Source organism: Gymnogyps californianus, chromosome 4 (genome assembly GCF_018139145.2).
Source record: "Gymnogyps californianus isolate 813 chromosome 4, ASM1813914v2, whole genome shotgun sequence".
Lineage (NCBI taxonomy): Eukaryota > Metazoa > Chordata > Aves > Accipitriformes > Cathartidae > Gymnogyps > Gymnogyps californianus.
The window spans coordinates 84663647-84686359 of NC_059474.1; the positions used below are offsets into that span (position 1 = coordinate 84663647).

Genomic DNA, 22713 nt, shown 5'->3' on the forward strand with positions numbered 1-22713 from the left:
ATGTCATGAGTTTAAGACTAATAGCTCTATGGAGGATATTTTTGGTTTTTTTGGTTTGGTTTTAACATCAGTCTGCTGCAACTTTTTCTGTTATTGGGACTAAACCAAAGACACCGCAGATGAGAAGGTGCATGCAGAGACGGTTTCTTCCATGAAGTTTGGAGATGTGAGACTGTAAGGTGTTTAAGACTAGTGTCTTCGAGTAATGTCTGCTGGGAGCAGATGGCTCTGTTTGTTTACAACACCTTCAACACAAAGTGAAGAATAAAGCAAGATACTTGCCCTTTCCTGAAAAATACAAATGCGGGAGCAGTGAGGTCAGCGCTCCTCAAATACTTCAGAAATGAAAGTGCTTTCTTCAAAACTATGTAGCAGGAGCAGTTGCCGCTCCCGGCATCGTCGGACGTGTGCCACTTGCTTTCCTGTTGAAGTTGTGCATGCAGGGTCATACCTGCTGGGTCTGAAATGTGAATAACGTTGAGCTGTTACTGTAGCTTGTGGGTTTCTATTCACTGCAAAATTCATTGTCTTTTTGATAATTCTGAGTCTGTAGAAAATACAAGAACATCACGTTTCTGCTGTGATGAAGAAGTAATATTCGTAACTCTGGCAAGGAGGTGGTGGATAAGGAGGAATCTCAGGGCTACAGAGCTAGAAATTCAGAAACCCTGTTCAGAAATCACGTGTGGTGAAATGAGGGGTTTGAAGCTGATGAGCTAACAGGCGGTTAATTGCCTGGTGCTGTGATGATGTTACAGCTAGAAAAATAAATATGCTCGCTCAATCTTTGAGTGGCCTCAGAACGGAGATAGTTCAGAAAATGTTGCCTCACGTGCAGGGACAGACATTTACAGATACACAGGCTCAAGCTTCCTTTTCCTGTGTGCTGCTTCTTCCTTGCCGTGCTTCGAAAAGGGCGTTGTGTGCTATATTCAGCGTGCGATGGCTTAGCCCCATTGCCCTTCGTAGAACAAGAGGCCGCAAAACTGTCTAGCGCCGAGACAGATTGCTGTGTGGAAAGCGTTGTAAAAATGAACAAGTACTTCAAATTTTTAATACTCTTGCTAGCTATACAAGCACCTTCCGTGTGTCTGCCTCTGTCAATGAGTAACGTGCTCAGCATTTCCTTGAAGAGTGGTTCAGATCTTCAAATACGTCAGCAGAACACGTAGCTTCGTATATAGCGAGCAGGCAGTCTCTGTATTTGTTGTAGAACACGAATCTCCAGCAAGTGGGATTGCTCAATGGATTGTTCCTGAGTTGATCTCAGTTTTTCTAGAAACGGTAGTGGTTAGACTCGAGAAAGGAAGTGTAGGATGCTAATACAGATTCCTTAAAAACTAGGTTGTTTGGGTGACTGATTCCCAAAGTCATTTGCTGCGTATTGTCAGCAAGAATAAGAGTTACAGGCGAGTCTGTCTTGAGCTGTTGGAATGGCTTGTGTGCCAGTACTACCGCATTGAGTGTGGTTTGGGAAACTGCTTTAAGTGTTTTGCCATGTATTGTCAAGTCCTGTTTGATGTGTGTTCTGTCCAGAGAGGCCTGCTACTGAGAGCTAAACATCGTGCGGCTTAAGTTACTCGCTGGTGGTAGAGGCTGGGGTTTTTTGTCTTGTCTGTGTCCTTTGCGGTTTGTTTTCCAGTGAGTGTGACTGCGGCAGCAATTAACAAATAATATTTAAACCTTTTGGGAAGTCAGGTGTTTTAGATACGCTGTGGTTCAGTTCTTGTCTGTAAAACAAAAAAATTACTTTATAAATTGTTTTCTGCACATGGAAATTACATACAAAGGTAGAATCATTACTGGGGAGTGTAAACTCCTGTGGGTATTGACATACGTAAAAAGTTTGGGGTTTTTGTTGTGTAACTGATGTTAACATCTAACCTACAAATATTTCCTTTTTCTTCTCCTTTTAAATGTAATTGCATTTATGTTAACATTAGTGTTTCAGTAAATATTGGAAACAGCAGGATTTGGAACATAGGGGGTTGTATAGTGCAATGTGAAGGCTGTACCTTTGGGAAATCTAAAGTAAGCAGCCAAATAATCCAGATTCTAATTTAGTGGGTAAAGCAAATATGTAGTATTTAAAATTACAGTAGCTAAGAAGCAATCTGACACCAGAAGCAAAGAAGACACAGCTCAAAGCCCTAATCACCTGATGTTTTTAGTCGTTCTGGTCATCTTGTTTTTAAATCCATACATAAAATATATTGCTGCGGAATTTTTACTGTTATTTTAAGTGTAATTGCAAAAGAGGAAAACGGCTAGTGGATGAAGACATCGGCTATTAATTCTTTTTAAAAAAGGAAGAAACCGTTCTTGTAAAATGTAATGTTCTGGTCTAAACTGGAGCATAGACAGAAAAAATCTGACTTGGCCTGGAGGTTGCACGCGAATTTCCTTGTGAAAGAAGAAACTACCTGAGAAACTGGTTTGTATATTGCAAGAACAAGAGAGTCACGAGCTGGATTCTGGCTGAAGATTTTTTTCAGAGAAATAACTGGTGCACACATCCATCCCCAGCTTTTCCAATCCTGTGAACGCATTGAGTCGATTAAATTTCAGCGATTGTTTAACAAAACCGTAAATGGAAGGTGTTAATTTTGGTTAGGCGAGAGGGGCAGCAATCCAGCGCAGTGCTGAGAATAGAGCTTGTTAATAACTGCTTTAATGAGGACCAACCCCTGTCCCCAGCTTTGTGTCAGGTACTGGAGATGTAAGAAATTTGTACCCAGCATTCAGGCTACGCTGTGTTTGTTGCACAGCATCTCATGAGCGAAGGCTGTTCCTAGCCAGGTAAAAGCGAATTCGGTGTAGCCGTTAGGCAAGCGTAAACCGGCGGTCAGTCCAACTCCTTGCTGGCGCAAGCATAAACGCAGTTGGTTTTGCCGTTGTTGTGGTCCCCATCTGAAGGTTGGTACCCACCTAATATTCAGCCTGGAGTGACTGTAATATAGCCTCGCTTTGAAGTATTGCATGCAAATTTTCGGTAGTCGCTCTGTGTCTGCAAAGAGGTGAATTATCATTGCTGATGTTAGCGTTCCATGTTCAATTATACATTCTTAAAGCAGCATGGCTGCGATGTGATCTGTGTCCTAGAGAAAAGGACATCTCCAGAGCAAATATGCTTTCCCCAGCTGAGACCAAGTGTTTCGCTTTTCCTCCTACTCATTCTCTTCAAATAGAAATCTGACAGTCAGTTGCGCTCTTGAAAACATCTCTGCGCAGCAGCGGGCCTCCGACATAGAGAGAAACTTGCTTTGCGTAAGTCTGGTGAGTGCCGTACCAGTGGCAGTATGCAGGCTTATCTGCTCTGCGTGCTCTTGCCATCTGTTTTGTCTACTGGTGCAACGTTTTTACTGCTCCCGGTATTTCTAAGCCAACCACCCCCCGAAAGAGTCATCGGTGAATTGTTCCCTTAGCTCTAGTTGTCAGATAGTCAATAGCGGGGACGAAGACGTCGGAGTAAAATGAATAGATAAATTTCCTTCCCACAGAGAAACTGAGCTGATAGAATCCTGTTCAGAAACAAACAAGAAAACACTTCTCTCAAGTTAAAGCAATAGCTTTTTTTGCCTGAATTGCTACAGTAGAAGTTAGAAGGGGCTGAATGTGGAGCTTCAGTGTTACTACAGAAAAAGACGTTACCTAAGCATAGGTTTGACATGCCAAGGCAAGTATTGCTTTCAAAAAAAAAAAAAAAAAGTAAAAGCTCTGCCGTGTTGCTATCACAGTGTGTGCTTTGTCGCATTATTCGGGGGGAAGGCCCTGGTGGAGAGAGGCTGTTTCTGCTGAAACCAAGGGGGAGCACTTGGGGAGACCTTTTCAAATGCCCAAATGGCAGTGACCGTCAAGCTTAATTCTCACTGGCATTTATGAGTCCAAAGTACGGTTTCGGTCCTGACTGGGGCGAGGGAGGGAGTATTTCAAACCAAGACACGTGCTGGAAAGCATCCTTGTCCCTGCATCTCTATTTCCGTATAGTTATGTTAGCCGATTACCTTGCGATCTCCCCATAGGGACTGTTGCCTTGCCTGTTAGCTTCTGTATGCCTCACAACACACCAGTGAGGCAACAACCCCCAAACCCCGTATCTCTGTTGTGGCTGTCGGCAGGCTCCGAGTCCCAATTCTTCAGCTCGTGTGAGGCATTGGTGCCCTCGGGGGCTGGACAGAGAGACGGTGATCTCATGTCATCTTCCCCGCAGCTTGGACAGGAGCAAACTTCTTCCCTCTCGCCCAGTCCCTGATTTTCATAGACCTTAGAGGAACCTAATTATCTTGGAGATGTTGTGTAGGATTCTCTCGTGCTATGAAAGCTTGGGAGAGGAAAGACTGGGTGTCGTGCGCTCGTTTCCCTTTTGAAAGTACGTTGAATATGTCAGTATTGCCACATGCGTGTGACTGCCTGGTAGAAACCTTAGTACAGTGGGTCAGTCTTGGAGAACCTCTTCAGAAGGCACCTTAAGGGGATGCGTTTGTCAACAAGGTGCATTCGCTTTCTGGTGTACAGAAACTGCCCAGCAGACTGGTTGGTAGGCCAGCAGAGCAGACTCTCTGAGGTCTGTTGTTGCTGTAAAATGGTACCCGAGATCTGCAGCGAATTATCTGAAATTGCTAAATACGTTTCTTTTGCCGATGCTGACTGTTTTCCTGACTAGAGCAATAAGTTTCTCAGAGCAGACTGTCAACGCAGAAGCACTTCAAGAAATAGGTAGTCTGCTTTAAAAAAAAAAAAAAAAAAAAAAAAAAATTTTAAAACCTTTCAAGCACGCTGGCTCCTGTTACCCTGGAGAGGAGCGGCTGCGTAATGCGTGTGTTTGAAAAGCTGGCTCTAGAGGTCACCGGTGTCCATTGGTCCCTCCTCCATGCCCCAAAAATACTAGTATTGTATTTCCAGACATCTTGTGCTTGACGAGTAAGACTAGAAGGTCTGACTAATAAACAATTTTATGAGCCTTGTTTGAAATATTACATCTGATTTTAGCTCATTTCCCTCAGTAAGTACAGGATACATGTTTGCATCAACTCTTGGTGTGTGTGGCTATGGCGTGGGTGGAGTAAGTGTTGACTTTAAGAGTGTATTTCAAGTTTTGTTTTGCATTTTTCTTCGGACCTGCAGGTTCCCCTGGAAAACAAGCGGATAACTCTGCCAGCAATCAAGGAAATAACTTAGGGACCTCAACCAAGGCTGGAAAACTGAGCCATGCTTTTAGAGATCCCCGGCCAGGGAGGAAAACTGCGGAGGGACAAGTGACAAAAGGTGGCGATGAGTCAGAGAGCGATTTTGAATCTGATCCTCCTTCTCCCAAGAGCAGTGAGGAAGAAGAAGAACAGGAGGATGAAGAAGTCTTGCAAGGAGAGAATGGAGACTTCAATGACGACAATGATACAGAGCCGGAGAATTTAGGCCACCGACCTCTCCTCATGGACTCTGAGGAAGAGGTGGAGGAAGAGGAGGAAGAGAAGCAAAGTTCTGACTCCGATTCTGATCGTACCAAGCAAAAATGTGCGGAAGGGCTCCTGAGCGGGAGGTTCAGAGATGGTGTGGGCAGCGGTGAAATCAAAGAACCCAGTTCAATGCCTGCGTCCTTGTCTGAGGTGCCAAGAACCGTCATCAAGGTGAACCCTGGCCAAGAATTTGATGTGTTTGGGGCAGTGCCCTTTTTTACTCTGCAGCCTCAGGCAGGAGGGAAGATGGACAAAGACGTCTCTTCTCAGACGGCTTTTCCTGGCCTGAACCAAGAGCAGGACGACTTTGATGTTTTCACAAAAGCCCCGTTCAGCAAAAAGGTGTCTCAGCAGGACGGCCAGGTGGCAGGAACTGAGCCTCTGCTCTCCCCCACCTCTCCACGGAGCGTCGATATTTTTGGCTGCACCCCGTTTCAGCCTTCCCTTCTCCCCAAGACCGGGGGGAGTAAAGAGGACCTGTTTGGGCTGGTTCCTTTTGAAGAGATCACGGGCAGTCAGCAGCAGCAGCAGCAGCAGAAGGTGAAGCAGCAGCGCAACCTGCAGAAACTGTCTTCCCGCCAAAGGCGCATGAAACAGGAGGTCTCGAAGAACAACGGGAAGCGCCACCACGGCACCCCGACCACCACGAAGAAGGCGTTGAAACCGAGCTACCGCACCCCTGAGAGAGCCCGCAGGCACAAGAAAGCAGGCCGCAGGGACTCGCAGAGTAGCAACGAGTTCCTGACTATCTCGGACTCCAAAGAGAACATAAGCGTTGCGTTGACTGACGGCAAAGATCGAACCAACCCTCTGCAGACAGACGAGAGCCTGCTGGATCCTTTTGGAGCCAAACCCTTCCACCCACCGGACTTGATGCGGCATCCCCAGCATCAAGGGTTCGGTGACAACCGCGGGGATCACGGCGCAGTGGTAGTGGCTGGTAGGCCTAGGCAGAGCTCCTTGCACGGAGCCGTTCACGGCGGTGACGGGCTGAAAACAGATGACTTTGGTGCAGTACCCTTCACAGAACTGGTTGTGCAGCGTGCGCAGAGCCAGCAGCAACAGGCGCTGGAGTTAGATCCCTTTGGAGCAGCTCCGTTTCCTTCCAAACAGTAAATGCTTCCAATGGGTTGCCCCCCTCCACCTCTCCGAGTTGCTTAATAGAGGTTTTAATTAGTGGAGTAATTTATCTGCTTGAGTTGACAGGGACCTGGGTTGTACAGTTTGTTCGAGTTCAAGAAGGCATGGCCAGCTTGCACGATGAAATTCGGAACGATGGCAAATTTTTGTTGGGTTTTTTTTTGAGAAAAACAGAAAACACAAACCAGGAGCATCATTTTGTTATGACAGGTGGCTCCCAGAATGAAAAGAGAGATCAGATACGAGTCATTGTCTGTCACTGACTTTGGGCCCTGCAGCAGATTGTCATTCTGCACTTTCGCATTGCCTTTTCGGTCCTCTGTGATGTGCTGAGAGGGAGGGAGGGGGACGGGCAGAGATCACATGAAAAACGTTTTCCGTACGTACAGGTGGGCTAATGGAACTGCGGTGGTTCTTCACGTCTCAGTCGCAGTAGACCTAAGAACCAAAATGTACTAATATCCAGATTGATCTGCTGGAAATAGTCAAGTCTTTGCTTCCTAGGTGAAAACTACCTTTATTAATCATAAAAATAAAGCAGCCGAGTCCTCAGGGGGCTGTGGCCCAGAATTCCAGAGCACGGCTATGGCTTGGGACCGGGCGGACATCTATGCAGCTGCAGAGGCGACAGGCAGATGATTTTTTTGTGTGCCTAAATGGTCAAATTTTTTTTTTTTTTTTTTTTTTTTTTACAGTAAGTGCCATTAATGCAAAATAGCAAACTGGAAGCTTAGAGTTAAAACTAAAGATACAGAGAATATAATGGTTTGCGAGACGAAACGCCTGAATGTAGGGGAGTAAACCAGCAGGGATGCAGCCAGTGTTTGCAGCACTTTGAAGACTACTCAGTACGCTGGGAAGAGAGGCTGGTTTACGCGAGGAAATCATTTGGCACATACGGAGTATTTCAGCTGACTTGTACGGTTGACTGTGAGGTGCAACCATCAGATTTATTTGATTACAAATTGGGATTTGTGTCTGAAAATACCTTTTCTTTTCCTCTTGGATTTTTATTGCAAAGAAAACGTGTATTCTTTCAAACCTGTTGTTTTTTAAAACAATAATAATTTTACGAAATGACTGTAACCTAATGTTCTTTTAAGTTCTGATGAATCTATCATTGTAGTTAAGTGTATTTTATAAGAAAGTTCTGCTAAATGCACTGAGCTTTGAAGAACCTTCTCTGAGCCCGGATTTGTTCCAGAACAGAAGCAGTAAGCAGCAGGTAGCTTGCAGAAGCTGACCGCTACTGTACCGGTAAACTGCGTTTCACACCACGAAGCCTTACAGGCGGGACTCCTGTCCTGCTGCACAGTACCTCTGAGACGTGAGCTGCACGAGACACGGCTAAAAGCCGGGGAGCGTGCGGTGCCTGTAGGTGATGGGAAGGTGACGCGAGCAGACGCGTTGAGGACAAGATTTCCCGACCGTGTAGTAGAAGCACGTGCTGCGTGCAGGCGGGACGGCTTCGCCGCCGCCTCGCAACTTGTGCCGAGCCACGTACGCCGTCTGCAGAGGAGTACGACTCGGGAGGGTCCGATTTGCCTGCCTTTTTTTCCGTGGCAGTCCTAAAGAGGAAGCAGAAGGAGGTGGTTCCTCTGCTTGTCTCGGCTTTATGTCCTGCTCTGCTGAATGCTGATGAGTAGATAATTGGGTGTTTATATATGGAGGACGTAAGCGTTTGTGGTTGTGTCCCCGTGTCCCCCCTTTCACAGGAGGTAAAGTGAAATATTTAGGGTTGTGCCTTTTTTTTTCCCCAAAGTCTCCTGCTGGTTATACGGTCGTCCTGGGATCCGTGAGGGTGGGGGGTGGATCCCTTACAATATTTGTTGAAAACAACACATTAAAACCAAGTCACTTGACTCCTTTGGGGGTCGGTTTGATAAAACGCTGCCTCGGATGTAGGTGAGATGGCTTCCCCGAGTCCTGCAATTTGAAAGTAGCTCATACGTATCCGTATGTACCTTCGTTACCTTTGTCTTCCTCGTTTTCATTTTTCTTGCAGAGTGAAAGTGAAATATTACAGCTGTGCTTGGTTAACTATGCCTTTTTCAGGCTTAGAAATTAAGCTCTTTGGAGGTTATGAGTAGAAATGTTTCAACTCTATTTGCACAGGAGTTTCCTAGGCTTTATTACTACTGTTCTCACCTGGGGTTTTTGTGCCAAAGGCTGTAAGAAGCGCGCGCCGAGTTTTGTAGCATTTTCTGATACTCAGGTTAACTGTCGTCCCCCCCCGCGCGTGCTCATGAGCTGCCTTCCTACAGCTTCCTTCTGAACTGATCCTTACCTGCCTGAAGAGCTCTTGGAACAGAATGATACGAGAAATGGGGCAGGTGGGTGGAAACAAAACGAGAATAAAACAACAGGCAACTGACCCACGGTCTTAAATGCGGCCAGTCCTCGCCGAAGCCACGCAGCCGCTGCTTTCCCTGGTGGAAAAGCAACTTCAGGGCTTGCCAGACCGCTGGGTGCCAGAGGAGAGGGTTAACGACGCGCGTGGGGCCGGGGCTTAGCTCCGCTGCCTGAAGGGAGAGGTGGTTGGCTGCGGGAAGCAGAGGGAAAAGGCTGCATGTCATCGGCAGACTTGGTGAGGGCCTAAATCTGCGGGTAATTAAGAATAGAAGGCAGCGTGTTTGGTTTTTGTCTGTTTACCCTGAGAGTTCCGGCTGAGGAGCGCTACAGGTTTTCCTTGTGCGGCGGGTTGGTTTGGTTTTTGGCAGAGGGTCGGTAAGTGGTTATATCGCAGTACGGGAAAGCTGGAGTGAGGTTGCACACAGAAAGTGAGAGGTGAGAGAAAAGCAAACTGTAAGCTCAAGTTGCTCTAAACCTGGCATGCTGCCTCTGGCTGCGTATGAGTTTCGGCCGATGACATTTGCTTTCTAATGGCCTTAAGAAACCTTCTTCTTTGTATTCTAGGTATGAAACAGGTTTTTGTGTAAATGTAACTTCTTTATTTCTAGAGTTAAAATGATTTTATCTTTTCTTGTGACTGAAAAGAGAGTAGTATGCCTCGCTAAGTTGACTTTGCGTGGTATATGTTGTTTATACACACGTAAGCCCGAGTTTGGGTTTCATTTCAGCTAAGATCCACTATTCAACAGAGACGAAATGTGGTACTGGGGGGAACGCGATACCCTTTTGCCTTTATTTGGTATGTGTGCGTGCTTGTGTGCGTGCTTGCCGTGGAGCGTGCCGTGACCTTACCTGAAATACGGGAAGGACCTTGCTGCGCTAGACGCGTGCCCTACTGTCTGTGCAGACAATAATGGCAAGGTAAGGAGCTGACGCCTCCCTTCCAACCGAAAATATCGATGGATTCTGACAGCTTTTTTTTTCAGCACGTCGAATGACTGAACCACAGGCCTTGTAGAATCAGCTGCTTGAGAGAGAGGGTCTGTCACAAGGTACTGAGAAGCCCTTAATGGTTGCGGTCCTTGAAAGAAAGATAAGACAGTCGTGTTTCTCTGCACACTCTCAAACGGCCCTGAGATGCGCGCCGTTGCTTTGGCTGACCTGCGTAACGTGGGACCCGTGAATCCCGGCTTTGGAGGAAGTAACTTTTAATCATTCTGGGTGTCCCAGTTAGTAAAACCAAGTACTGTGAAAATAAGTTGATATATTTGCTACTGTGAGAATAAGAGATTATCTGGAGTTTTTTATACTATATCGTGTATTTTTATATATGAAAAGTATATATAAAACATACACATGCTCGCACACATCATGTATCTCTTGGAGTTGCTGTGGTTTTAGTAACACGGCAGCCACAATCACTTTTGCGTGACGTGAGGGAGTGACTATGAGTGAAAGCTGCAAGAGAAAAAAAAGTGCAAAGGGTGGCTGCTGCGTTACTTTTCTGTAGTGCTTGTTTCGAAAGGAAAATCAAGGAAGTTGTGTGTATAGCTAAATTTGTGACTAAGGCATCACCTAAATATTAAAGAGCATAAAAACTATTTTAAAATTGCTGGCATTCAGCTTTTAAGTGCACTTTCCTGAACTACACTTCCATTTCTTGTTAGACTTCCAGTTTCTAAAGCTTTTTTGTGTACCACTAAACAGAGAACTTTAACTTTTTTGTGAAACTGATGTACGTCATAAAATACTTGCAGTTGTTAAATAAACAAACGTGATAACAGCGACTTTGCAGATCTCCTTAAACATTGCATTATTCAGTATGCACATTTAGCCTTTAATTTACGCAGTATAAGCAATGCCGCTTCTGCCGATTGCTTTTTGCGGCTGTAGGGCCCTGTCACTCTTTTTAAAATGTTTTAAAATACTTGTGTTTGCTGCCCGATCGTCTTCCTTTGTCCAACTTGTTAAAAACCTGTTGTTTTTAACCATGTACTATTTTTACTTCTTTAGGTTCAGTATTACTCTTTAAAGCTTTCCTGCAGAACGGTTTTGGAAGGGTGCATGCTGGTTCCTAGGCGGTAACCGAAGCTCGGTCCCTTTTCTGTAGGCAAAATGTTAAGTACAGTTCCCAGTGCTACCTCTGGGGACTTCGTTCTGCACCTGATCTTCTAGATGTAATTTTAATGCGGTTTGACCCCCTTCTAGCAATTGTTTACCACAGCAGTTTTTTTTCAATGCTGCTTGTACTGATTTTACTCTTGGGTTAGCTGAAGAAAGAATGAAAATGGTCAAGAAAAGATGGAGCGGCAGCGGGACTCAGTTACTGAAGAGTCGCTCACGTCCTGGCTGTTGTGTCTTCTGCCTGTTGCCCGTTTCAGTCCGATTTTGTTAGAAGCAAATCCACAAGGAAGTAGTTTTAACTGGAGGCTTCAGCTTAAACGAAAAAGAGCAACCGCGGCTGTTAAATTCTTGCTTTAAACAGTTAGTTCTTCAGGGATAGGCGAGGTCTTCCAATCTGCACGCTGCCCGTGGTTTAAAGGCTTGGCAGAGTGCAAGTGGAAGAGGAGTCGGGGCGATCCTGAGGGTTACCGGTAATAAATGTTCTGCGAGCGGTAGCCAGGCGCCGCAGGGCAGGGTGAGGACGGGCGCGTGGAACGGAGGGCGCCGGCCGCGCCTGCTGCTGCTGCGGGCCGTATGCGCAGGCAGGGCAGGCGTACGGTCAGCGCTTTTCTGCCCCTGCCATCTCTGGTCGAGGGTGGGTTTGTTTTCAGCCCCCGCAGTTACAAAAGCAGGTTGGAAATGTTCTGGCTACCTTTTGTTTTGTTTTGTTTTGTTTTTGCAGCGTAACTGCGAGCACTTTGATTTCTCATCAGTGGTTTGTGCCTGCAGCTGAACTAGCGGTGTTAGGGCAAAAGCACGTTTACAAAGTTGCGGCGGGAGAGGGTACTGTTGTTTGAGCCGAAGCAGAGTCAGGATGAACTTGTCCTTCTTCTGCTTAGGACACAGCAACAGAAACGGCCAGAGCTCTTAAGACACGAACGAGGCCCTGCTTGGAGACTATCTAGGTCTACAGGCGGTAGGTTGCAAAGCTGACTTCAGCAGCAGATTCATCTAGAGATGCTCCTCCAAAAACGCATATAGACCACTCCGTACCGCTAGCAGAATATACTACACACGCTACTGGCACAGCGCAGTTCACACACCTGCCCTGCCCGTCCGTGCCCTGCCTTGATAATTCAAGAGACAGTCTCCCCGTGTATTTAAGACTCGGCGGAGGTGACAGAAGTTGCGTGGTTGAGCAATTCACATCTGTCATTTCACGACGTGAGATGCAAGAATGATGTTACTCCAAGTAAACGTCCAATGAACTGAAATTTATTTACAGGTTCAGTATGTACATAAAAGACCATCATGCAGCTCGATAAATTTTGTCAGGGTAATAAAAATGTACAGCTTTGCAGTCAGTTTCCTTATCCAGTGAAAACTGCTACGGTAGTTAAGAGTTTACCTAAAAAAAATACATTAGCAAACTATAAAGTCAGTATGCTTTCAATACACAAACACACATTCTTCAAATATTATTGTTCACATGACACTGGAAAGAGGCTTTTATACTTGCAGGTTCCTTGTCAGGCTTCAGTCGCAGTAATTAGTGCACTTGAAACTTGCTTGGCTGTCAAGTTTAAAAAAAAAAAACAAAACCAAAAACAAAACCAGTGTTTGCACTGAAAGGCTCCAAGGTCTGGGAGCTGAATCTTAAATGCAAAGTCAGTTCTTGCCACTACTTGCTTCTGGAGTTGAAAAAAACCCCAAAACAACCCACTGAACCTAACAGGCAGTTAGCATTACTCCCCAGCGTACCAGCAGAGAAGGCAGCATCCTGCTTTCTCCATCCCCGGCGAGCATCCAGGTGCCTGACCGTAAGTTGCCCTCGATGTTCCGCATGTCCTCGGCACACCCCTGCCCAGAAAGGCTGAGGGCGCCGGGCTTGTTTAGCCTGGGGAGGAGGCAGCTTTGGGGGGACCCGACGGCAGCCTGCCTGCCCCGAGGAGGGCACCGCAGGAAGCCAGCCTCTTCCCCCTCCCAGTAAGCTCAAACCCATCGAGGGAAAACCCTCCCCGAGAGGACAACGGAGGCAATGGCGTAGCATTGGCAAGGCCGACAGGTCGTTAAGGGCTTCTCGTGTGTTAGGCAGCTTTGAGCAGGGTTGCCTGAGGTTTTCCTACGCGCAGCTAGGCAGCGCTGCCCCTTCCCTGGCCTCAGGGCTAAGACAACTGGTTTGAAATCTTACAAGGCCCCTCTCAGCATGTGTTAAGCTGGCTGGTGTCGGACGATCGCCAAATACGAGAGAAGATGCCGGGACACTATCGAAGGCCACGCTGCAGGTGACAAGGGGAGTCGTAGCGACGTCCGCTAGGACACTAATCCCAGAGCAGAACTTTCCTGCCTGTAGTCAAAGCAGGAACAGCCAGGGTATCTATCTCCCGCTTTCTAATGCTAGCCATGCCGCTGCAATCGCGTCCTTCACCAGCTCGCGTCCCAAACTTTAACCGCTTGGGATTAAGTCGTAACAGCGTCTCGAGGCAAGCAGAGGAATCTCCAAATGGCTAACGCTGACTAACACTTGATCATGCGCAGCAGCAGCAGCAGCATCTGCTACCGCTGCTCAACTGAACTGTAAACGCAAGCACAGCTGCTACAGCGAAGCCACTTAAAAATGTTGATTCTAACACAAAAATCCACGTAATTCCAATCCTGTTTGAAAAACTGGCACCCGTCGAGCTTAATCGTGCTGAGCTACAGCTAGCTAATAGCCTGCCTGTTTCATCTCTCCCCAGTGCTGAGTTTATAAGAGATGGTTTCACGACAGATTCTAAAACCCAAGGCAACCTTTTACTGTGGAAAGCTTATGGCGAGCAGTCATTGTCAGTAACAAAGTCTGCAAGTACAGTAGAACACGTCACACGTTAAAAGGCCAAAGTTCAGTGATTCGAATCCCCAGCGGGTTCGCTACTCGGGGTCTGTTATTTCGTCCTGTAAAACAAACGTAACTTGAAAAAATTCTTAGCGGCTCTACTGATTGCAAGACAGTAACAAACATGAACACACGGGCTTAGTGCTACTCCTGAACTATTTTAGAATACTAATCCTAAATTACCGAAGGGATCTAGAGAAATTTCTTGAAGTAATGGCGCTACCCCTATTGGGGGAGGCAACTTTGAAGATCTGAAATCAAGATCTACCTACGGTGGATGACATGTGATTTTCTTTCCCAGAAAAAGGAAAAGAGCTTGTCCAGAAAAGTACAAGAGTCCACTGAATTCAATTTTATACGTCACCGTACCGACGCTGAAGTGTAAGCACGTCATTCACACGCAGACTCCGAAGGACGCGACGCACCATACCGCCGTGGTTTACCTCCAAGGCCAGGTCCGTGGTCACCACAGTTACCATGGTTCTACAAGCACGCTGTCGGGAGCGGTTTCTTCATTATGCACTTGAACAAAACCTGAAAACCTGGTACACGGGCTTGTTAGCTCAGCAAGGGTAATTACTTCTGTTGTCCGTGTTTACCAAGCAAAAAAAGTACCGCTGTGGTCCGAACGCCGAGTTTTAGAGCGTCCCGCTCCAGGACGCTGTCCCACTCCAGGAAGAGCTGTTTTGTACTTGATTGCAGAACAGGAAATGACTGAGAAGGAAACGCATCTCAGATCCCGGGCAATGCTGTTGGTTTTTTCAAAACTCCTAATAATATACTGTGCCAGCAAGCGGGTAACAGTCTAGAAGTCAGAAAAGGAACTGCCTTCAATGCTTAACTTCATAGCTCAGCTCATTAGGTAAGGTCCAGACCCTCCAAGTCAGAAATTTCATCGCCGTGCCTCTGAAATACAGTGGGGAAACAAGTTTAGTCGCTTACTATGCATATGAAATTATCAACTCTTCCCCGATTTCCAAAAAATCCAGATCCATGCTTAGTAGACTGAAAACCTGACAAAAGCCTGAGGAAAAGGCTGCTTAGGAACAAATACTAGTGACGGCTTGAGGCTATTAAAATTGTGAAGCAGAGCTGAAAGGGATCTGGCAGCCCCTGTCCAGCCTGCTCCAAAACTCTGCTCGAGGGCATGGCAGCCGCGTGCAGCCTCGTGCAAGGCGGCAGCATCGATGAGCAGAGCGCCCGGCATCCAGACCACTCCTTTTTTACTTACAGCAAGTATTACACCAGTCAGCATTTTCTTTGGGGAAGCTACTTAGGGAGGCGGACTGAAACTTGTGACCAGTGAAAGCCAGGATTATTTAACCCCATACTTGTGAGAATATCATACTCCCACGAGCGTGAAAGCTGGTGTACCTTTGCTCACAAGTCTGCGCTATACTCAGGACAGGGCTTGCTGTGTCGATATTGCATGATGTACACTGTGGACTGATGCCACCAGTACAGCATCACCACTGCAAGGATATGCCAGACTTGGTGACTCGAGCCGAGGTAGTTCAACTGTCCTGCGGGGAAGACAGAGGGCAAGCGGTTAAGTTGTTAAATTCGGCAGTAACTCGTGCGATGCAATTAGCAATCTGTCTCCTCCAGAGCTCAACTATACGCTCCTCTTGCCGGAAGGCAGGGAAAGTTCTTTAACGAACTCGATCAGAAGCTGCCTGCCGCCTTTTGGTGCGAATACACGCAACGTTTTGCTCTATATGAGAATACTTCATGGGGAACATGGTCAACCTGTTCTCTCACAGGAAGTTCAGGACTCACAGCAAGGACTGTGACACTGCAGGAAGCTTAACTGCAGAAAAAACACCCAGAAGAGAGTTTCCTACCTGGGAAGTATCTTTCTGGAACTTTGGAAATATAGAAGAGAAAAGCTACAGCAGCGACGAAGTACATGACAACTACACGCGGAGCAAACTCCTGCAAAAGAAAAGGAAGCTCTCCTATTCTGTTAGAAGGTAAAAATAGGAAAAAAAAAAAGAAGTCCGTAAAGATAAAAAAGAAAAAGGCATGACAAAGCTGAATCTTACTTCACTGCCTACGTTACCTATGGACAAAATCCAACGGGGAAGCGAACGCCAAAGTTTGGGAAAATCTGAATGGGAAGAAACTGGTTTTATCACGACCTCTCTGCTTCAATACACAAGCTACTTAGTGTCTCTGTGCAGCCTGCAGCAGACATGGAATTTGTCAGTAAAAGGGCGGCTTCCAATACGCTGATCTTGGGCAGAACGGCCAGGATAAGCGAGAAGGATGACTTCAGTGCAAAATCTCATTTACCGGTTGGGACTGCAGTCGCTAGAACCCAAGGCCACCGGAGTACTACATACTGGATGGTAAATAATCAAGCAAGCCATTCACGAGTCGCTTTCTGTTTTCCTTAACAGGAAGTTTTGTTACCAGAAGCGAAGCATTTTTCCGAAGTATGGGAACAAAATGCCTACCATACCGACCGCTCCGCTGTACCAGGAGAAACTAAATGGGGGAGGACGTGGGGGGGACAATTATTGTTTCTCTGGTTTTTAGAAAGCCAGTGTAAAGTGCCCTGTCTAAAGACTACGTATATTCATAAATGTTGCTCTTCCACATTCAACAGCAGCTCCGGACTGGGCTAAACCATCGCTCCAGGTGACAGTCCTCCAGCAGGGCCAGTCTAAGAACGTGCACGGTTACTGCTCACTACGAAAAGGAAATGTTTTCTTCAGCACAATTGGGTCCCTGGGTAATTGCCACAGTTTCTGGGGTTTTCATATTGGGGCACCCTTTACTGTCGTTAGCCGCACGGTGCTGCCTGTTTTACAGCGGATAATTCTAAGTGGTAAAACAAGAACAGGAAAACAGCTCAGTAACTTCACACTGATGTTAAATGAAGGTTGCGTAAGAGACTGAGGGCGGAGCAGAGAAACACTGATTTTTGCTGCCAACCCAGGGAACAGGAGAGGAAGCCAACAATCATCCCGTCACCGTCTTCTGGTTTCCCTCTCTCCTCTCAAGCTGCGGAGGCGGACAGCCCAGAGCACTCGTGCAGCCTGACAGACTGCTTCCCACGCCGCAGCCGACGCGGCTCTTCGCTCCTGTCCCTCGCCCTGGGGCGAGCGAGGGTGCGGTCCACCTACACCGGCTGCTCTGTCCCTCAGGCAGATACGCTCGGTCACCCTTGTATCCAGTTTTCCTTCTCACGGTGCAGTTTTAAATGAGTAAAGCAGGTTTAACCTACTCAACCTGTTTACCGCTTCTCAATAAACTTCTAAGTGTTTGCATTTGGATTGTTTCGTCTGAAAGAATTCTGGGCTTAAAGACATTTTAATTCCCGCTGCTTCCCCCTCATTTCCCGATGCCTAAGAGGACTGAAGGGAGACGGCAAGCGAAAAGCAAAAGGGAGTCTCATTTCCGTCTGTCTTTCTTTTACCTGTACAATAGACGCACCGACGCCGCCGTTGAGCCAAACCCAGTGGATGGTGGGAACAATTCCATATCCAGACACTGAGCAAAAGATGATGGAGCGCAGTCTGTGCCACTGTTGCGTGAGGTAACTGGGATGAATCTGAGCAAAAAATACTGCCAAGATCATTGCCAGCACAGTGATTAAATATACCTGACGCCAGTACTGAGAAAAAAAAAAACAAAAGCAAGTTTGCGGGGTTTCTCATCACGTGTAAAAGTAAACTCTGGGCAGAAAGTTCACATGACTAAATGTAATGATATATCAAATCTCCTGTCACTGCTGCCAGCACAAACGATGGGGTTTGAATGAATGGGCTTGTATTTATTAACTGACAGGGAGCGGAAGGGACCGTATTGCTCGCCTACATCGTTTATTGCAAGTGGCGCCTTCACCAGAACATTTTAAACGCGCCTCTGCCTCAGCAGACTCATTCAACTACCCGACTGCTGTAGCCATTGCAGGCACGGAGGTAATTTAGGCCTTTGAAGGGAACTGATGAAGAGAAAATAAGCTGCTTTCTGCCTCATGTAAGCTACCTAGGGGGAAATGATGTTTGAATTACTTGGGACGGGGACACATCCCATGATCAGCCTCATGCGTTTTACAAAGGCAGGACCGGTAAACTTTACCCTGCCTTCATATAAATTTAAATATTTTCTTGAGGCTTGCGTGACTGACAGCTTGAAAGGAAAACCTCAATTCGCCTGTTGCTTCAGCAAGCAAAGTTCTGCTCGTCTCAGGAGGAACTGGTTTCAGTTTCCATCTCTGTCTCCCAGCTAACGTTCTATTTGGACACCCTGCAGCGAACGCCCTTCCTACGGCGTGGAAACTGCGACAACGAGGCCACAGGAACCGAACGTTACGTGAACAAGTGCTTCAAACTTACGTTATTGCAATAAAATGCGTAAAACACGCCTGACACATAGCAGCCCAGGATACCAATGGAAATTCCCGCATAATCTAGTGCCATCCATCGTCGGCTGGTCTTCTCCGAGCGGTGACAACAGAAGAGATGATATCCTACTGAGCAAAGCATACAGACCTACACAAATGTTCAAACAAGGATGCATTAATTTCTTAAAAATTAACAGGGAGTATAGCAAGCTTAAACTCTGAAGCTTAGAGCAGGCGACTGACCCGTTACACGTTTTGCAGTGCAACTTGGTGTAGGCAGTTATGATTCGTGCCAGCGATCAAGAGAAACTAACATAAACTTCTCTGTCAGATGGAAGGAGGAACAGAAAACTTTGCAGGACGTGATAAGCCCAAGCTGCACAGCTAAGAAAACTGGGCTATTGAGGCCTAGACCGCGAGGCCAAGCGCGGAGCCAGTACGCAAGGGAGCGGGGCCACGTCTGCGCGAGTGCAGCGGGATGGTGGATTCTGCTCGGCCAAACAACCACAAGCAGAAACCAAAGCCCAAATCTGCCCCGAATGCCCGGCACCCACGTTACTCTACTGAGGGAACACTCAAGAAATTTAACTCCTACGCACAGGCCGCTTATTTGCTCCTAGGCTGGCATCAAATTTTTCCCCTGAGAAACGTTTTGTGTTTCTCTGCAACCCTCAATAGGAGTAGGGAAGAGCACAACAGCAGTGCCTTCCAAGCCAGCAAGGGGGTTTTCCCCGCTTCTAGCTATGCAAAGGCATCCTGTACTCTTCAGGGAATACGAATAGCGCTTTTCAGCTCTTCACATTTTTTTAGGGACAGCGTACTTTACAGGAGCTTCAGCGGTCAAACGATGACACACTTGAAGTCTGCTGTTGAGAACAGATTTCAGCTGACGGAGAAGCTCTTGGTTAGAGCAGGTAAAAAGTCAGAATACGAGCCCTACTGCCATTCCGGACCAGCGCCAGGCCGTGGCTGATGTTCACGTTCTGGTGGGTGACCCTTTCCAGCAGCACCTGATGCTACCTGGGTGCCACATCAGACCCTGCTGAACCCCAAGGCGCAGCAGAAGCCGCGAAATACGGCCGTGGACAATTTAGTCGTTTTTCACAGACTCTTTCCTATGCCAGCTATGTTCAGTCCTCCCTGGTTTATTCCATATATTAAACAGGTCAAAATCAACGCAGCCACCGCATGTGTCAGTTACCTCGAAAAGCAATGCAAGGTCAAACACGCTTTCCCAGGTCTGGCCTTAGCCCTTCTTGCTCTGCAGTCCCCCTCGCGCCACGGTGCGAGCGGGCTTTGAGGGTCTCCTTCCCAAAGAAGGCGCTCCCCTGAGGAAGCTCCCGTGCCTCGGCGGGCACCCGGCCCCTACCTGGAAGCAGAAGAGGCAGACGGAGCAGATGACGAAGTCCTCTCGGGAGGCGCCGGCGGCCGGCAGGACGGCCGTCAGGTCGTAGATGCCCAGCGTGAAGAAGAGGACGAAGCCGAGCAGGTGGCTCCAGATGTTGACCGTCTCGTTGGAGAGGATGAAGAGGCTGCGAGGAGACACAACGGGGCGGGGTGAGCCGGGGTTCGGCCCGCCGGGCCCGGGCCCGGGGCGGGGCGGCGGGGGCTGCCCTCACCTCTTGAGGCAGAGGCGGGAGGGCAGGTAGGCCCGGTAGCCGTCGGTGATGTAGGGGTTGTCCTTCAGGAAGACGGGGATCTGCTCGTAGGTGTAGAGGCGGATGCCGCGGGGCACCAGCACGGGCCAGTACTGGTAGCTCCCCAGCTCGATGTAGTGCGCGCTCCGCAGCAGCTTCTGGTGCATCCTGCCCGCCGCGCCGCCTCGCCGCGCCGACGCCGCATCGGACCGCGCCGACGCCGCCTCCCTCCTCGCTCACGGGCCGCCGCCGCCGCCGCCCGCCGGGATCGCCCGCATCGCCCCCGCGGGCCTGTCCCCCCCGCCGCCGCCGCCGCCTGTCCGCCACCCGCGGACCGGCCGTGAGGGCGCTGGGCGCTGCGGAAGGGGGGAGCGGCCGCGTCGCCAGGCGATGGCGTCACAGCGCGGCGGCGGCGGCTCCTCCTTCTCCTTCTGCTCCTACAGCGCCTGCGCGGTGTCGGCAGCGCGGGGCGCGCGGGGGCGCTCTTTGCCGCCGCCGCGCTGTTGCGCGCGTAGGGGCCGTTAGCCGCGTCCCCTCAGGCGATGTGGCGATGAGGGCTCCGGTCCTCTCTTCCCAGCCGCCGGGCAGGGAGCAGGGCCGGCGAGGCTCTCCCCGCTTTCCCCCGGCAGCAGTGATGCAGGTTGGGTGGCTGCCGGGCAAGGGGAGGGGGTGGCTGCGCTGCTAGGGGTGGGCGAGGGGCTGGCGGGTTTTGTTTTTTCTCGAAGCTTCTGGAAGGAAACCGGTGTCGAAAAGCGGAGGTTTCGAGGTGGGATGAAGGGCGGCTGCGTGGCCTGTGTGTGTGTGTCGTCCGTAAGCGCCCCAAACTGGGTGGAAGTGGTGCAAAATGCAGCACTGCTTGGCAGTCATCAGTGTGGGTGTAACCAGTTCTGCAGCTACAGCTCTTGTAAAGTAAGATAGACAGTGAAACGGTACATTACTGTCATGACAGAGGATGTTGTCTAAAAGGAAACGGCGCACATTTCTGAGAAACTTTTGGAGAAAGACGTTTCCATGGGAAAGCTGGCCGTTTCTTCCAGGTAGACCTGAAGGTTGCCAACTTTTCTAAAACAGAGGTCAGGAACAGGCATGTGAAGTTAAAAAGTGCTGAGGATTATCGTCGCTTGTGGGAATTGTACTTGCACCTTGCAAGAGCAGTCTCTGGTTAATGGAGATAATGATGATTAGCATTTCCTTTTTTTTTTCTGTGCACTCTATGAAGTACCAAAAAAAAAAAAAATAGTGAAGAAGACTCTTTGAAAATATTTGCTTTGTAAACAACCACAACTTCCTTTATTTAGGATAGTTGCTTTTAAATTTTGTTTTTCCTAATTTAAAAAAAAAAGGGGGGAGAAAGAAGTAATTTACTAGGTATCATCTGGCTCTTGTTTTCAAAGTTGAAAACAAGTGTGCTGAATGGTAATCCTCATTCACCTGCCCCTCCCCTCCAGGAATGTGCCACGCAGAATTCTTTGAAGGTCTTTTGTCTCATTAAATAAAATGTGAGAGCATTTCTCTGAGATGGTGTGACAAGTATGAAAGATTTTCCCATGGCAGGGAGATTTGTGTTGTGAAGTACAAGATTCAGGGTGATGGGCGTTTAAAATCAAGAATGACAGTAAAGACCAGGTGTTGGATATAACCAGCTGTGCTACCTCACCCCCCAATTTCCATGTTACACCATTTGGTTACCCAGATTAAGTTGGTTTTGGTCAACAGCAGCTCTTGAATATTTCTGCTAATCAATCATTCACTGAGATTTCTTAATGTCAGTGCTCGGAAAACTGTATCCCTCCTGCCTCTGCAGACCTGCTGACAGTTCCTCATGCCTTCTCCCTCCTTCTCAGCTGTTCTGCATGCTGGTACGTTTCTGTCCTGCATGTATCGCAGGACTTTGGAGAGTTACCCAGAGGAATCGTGTTCATAGCAATAATTGAGCAGGCTTACCTTTAAGAGACTTCCTCATGGTCTCACCTTTTCGGGATGTGTCTGAAGCACGTCTCTGAATGGGTCATTTCTATTTTACTTAGTTTGTGTCTTCCTTTCCATATGGCCTCTCTGTTCCTGTTTTTTTCCCTTCACCTGACCTTGCCATTAATGAAATGAATAAGAATAATTTAGCAAATTATACACAGAGAAAATGCATTCCGAAAGAAGATCCTTAGACATAGTTCTTCTGACAGGAGGGGAGAGACCCGGATTGTACTGCTGGCTATATTTAGGATGGAGCACAGGCTATCTCTTCTGCAGACAGCAGAGTCGCATTAGGTACGCGGCGAAGCACGGTGTAATAAAACACCTCGCGGAGCGGTGCGGTGCTGAGAAGAGCTAAGCTGGCCGATGCTCGGGAGATGGCTCGGCGAGCCTCTCGCGTAACAGGGTCACGGAAGGACTGAGAATTCAGATACCAGAGTTTCCCGGAAAGAAAATCTGAAGAGGCCACAAAGGTGTTATCTGGTAGCTTGCTCAAAAGGGAAATAATTCATAGGCTGTCTATTTCTGTTCTGTGGTGGAAGAACAGTTCAGTTTCCAGCTGACCTGCATCAGTTGTGCTAAAAATAGGGAACTGTCCTGTTTTGGTCAACGCAGTGCAGTTGGAAGCTTAAAAATCTCTGAACCGGACCAGTGGGACCAAGCTAATGAGAAGGATATCTACATGGTGGCAATCTTTTCCTAACGAGGGTCCCACTGGCTTTTCTCTTTGCAATGCTCACTTGGAGAATGAGGGAGATAATATATGTTTATGCAGGCCCATGCATTTAAAGGAATAAGAATACAGCTGCCACCTTAATTCAGGTGAGC

At 47.9% G+C, this 22713-nt stretch overlaps 2 protein-coding genes across 3 annotated transcripts in view; one reads left to right on the top strand and one right to left on the bottom strand.

Annotated features, from left to right (window-relative positions):
* Window positions 1-6922, top strand: part of BMP2K (BMP2 inducible kinase) — a 63057-nt gene extending 56135 nt beyond the window's left edge. The window contains exon 16 of the mRNA XM_050895294.1: window positions 5125-6922. Coding sequence (XP_050751251.1) covers window positions 5125-6569 — 1445 coding nt within the window. The 3' untranslated portion in view covers window positions 6570-6922. The remainder of the gene's footprint in view (window positions 1-5124) is intronic.
* Window positions 6923-14771: 7849 nt separating this feature from the next.
* PAQR3 (progestin and adipoQ receptor family member 3) lies at window positions 14772-20154 on the bottom strand. Of its 2 annotated transcripts, none has more exons than XM_050896290.1 (7): window positions 19897-20154; window positions 19647-19809; window positions 18270-18425; window positions 17348-17482; window positions 15768-15858; window positions 15298-15446; window positions 14772-14829 (listed from the first exon to the last, which is right to left on the bottom strand). In XM_050896290.1, exons 1-6 carry the CDS (start codon window positions 20079-20081, stop codon window positions 15304-15306), a joined length of 873 nt encoding a protein of 290 aa, XP_050752247.1. In that variant the 5' UTR covers window positions 20082-20154; the 3' UTR covers window positions 14772-14829; window positions 15298-15303. The 2 variants fall into 2 exon arrangements, with proteins under 2 accessions (XP_050752247.1, XP_050752246.1); XM_050896289.1 differs by having other exon boundaries at window positions 17348-17545.
* Between the last annotated feature and the right edge of the window lie 2559 nt (window positions 20155-22713).

Bases quoted from the DNA above. Each gene is read 5' to 3' on its own strand.
- PAQR3 (XM_050896289.1), bottom strand. From the start codon at position 20,081: ATGCACCAGAAGCTGCTGCGGAGCGCGCACTACATCGAGCTGGGGAGC. The intron at 17,546-18,269 runs GTAAGTTTGAAG...TTTTTTTCTCAG, and splicing joins ACGCATTTTATTGCAATAAC to TACTGGCGTCAGGTATATTT. The intron at 15,447-15,767 runs GTAGGAAACTCT...TCTTCCCCGCAG, and splicing joins TCCAGAAAGATACTTCCCAG to GACAGTTGAACTACCTCGGC.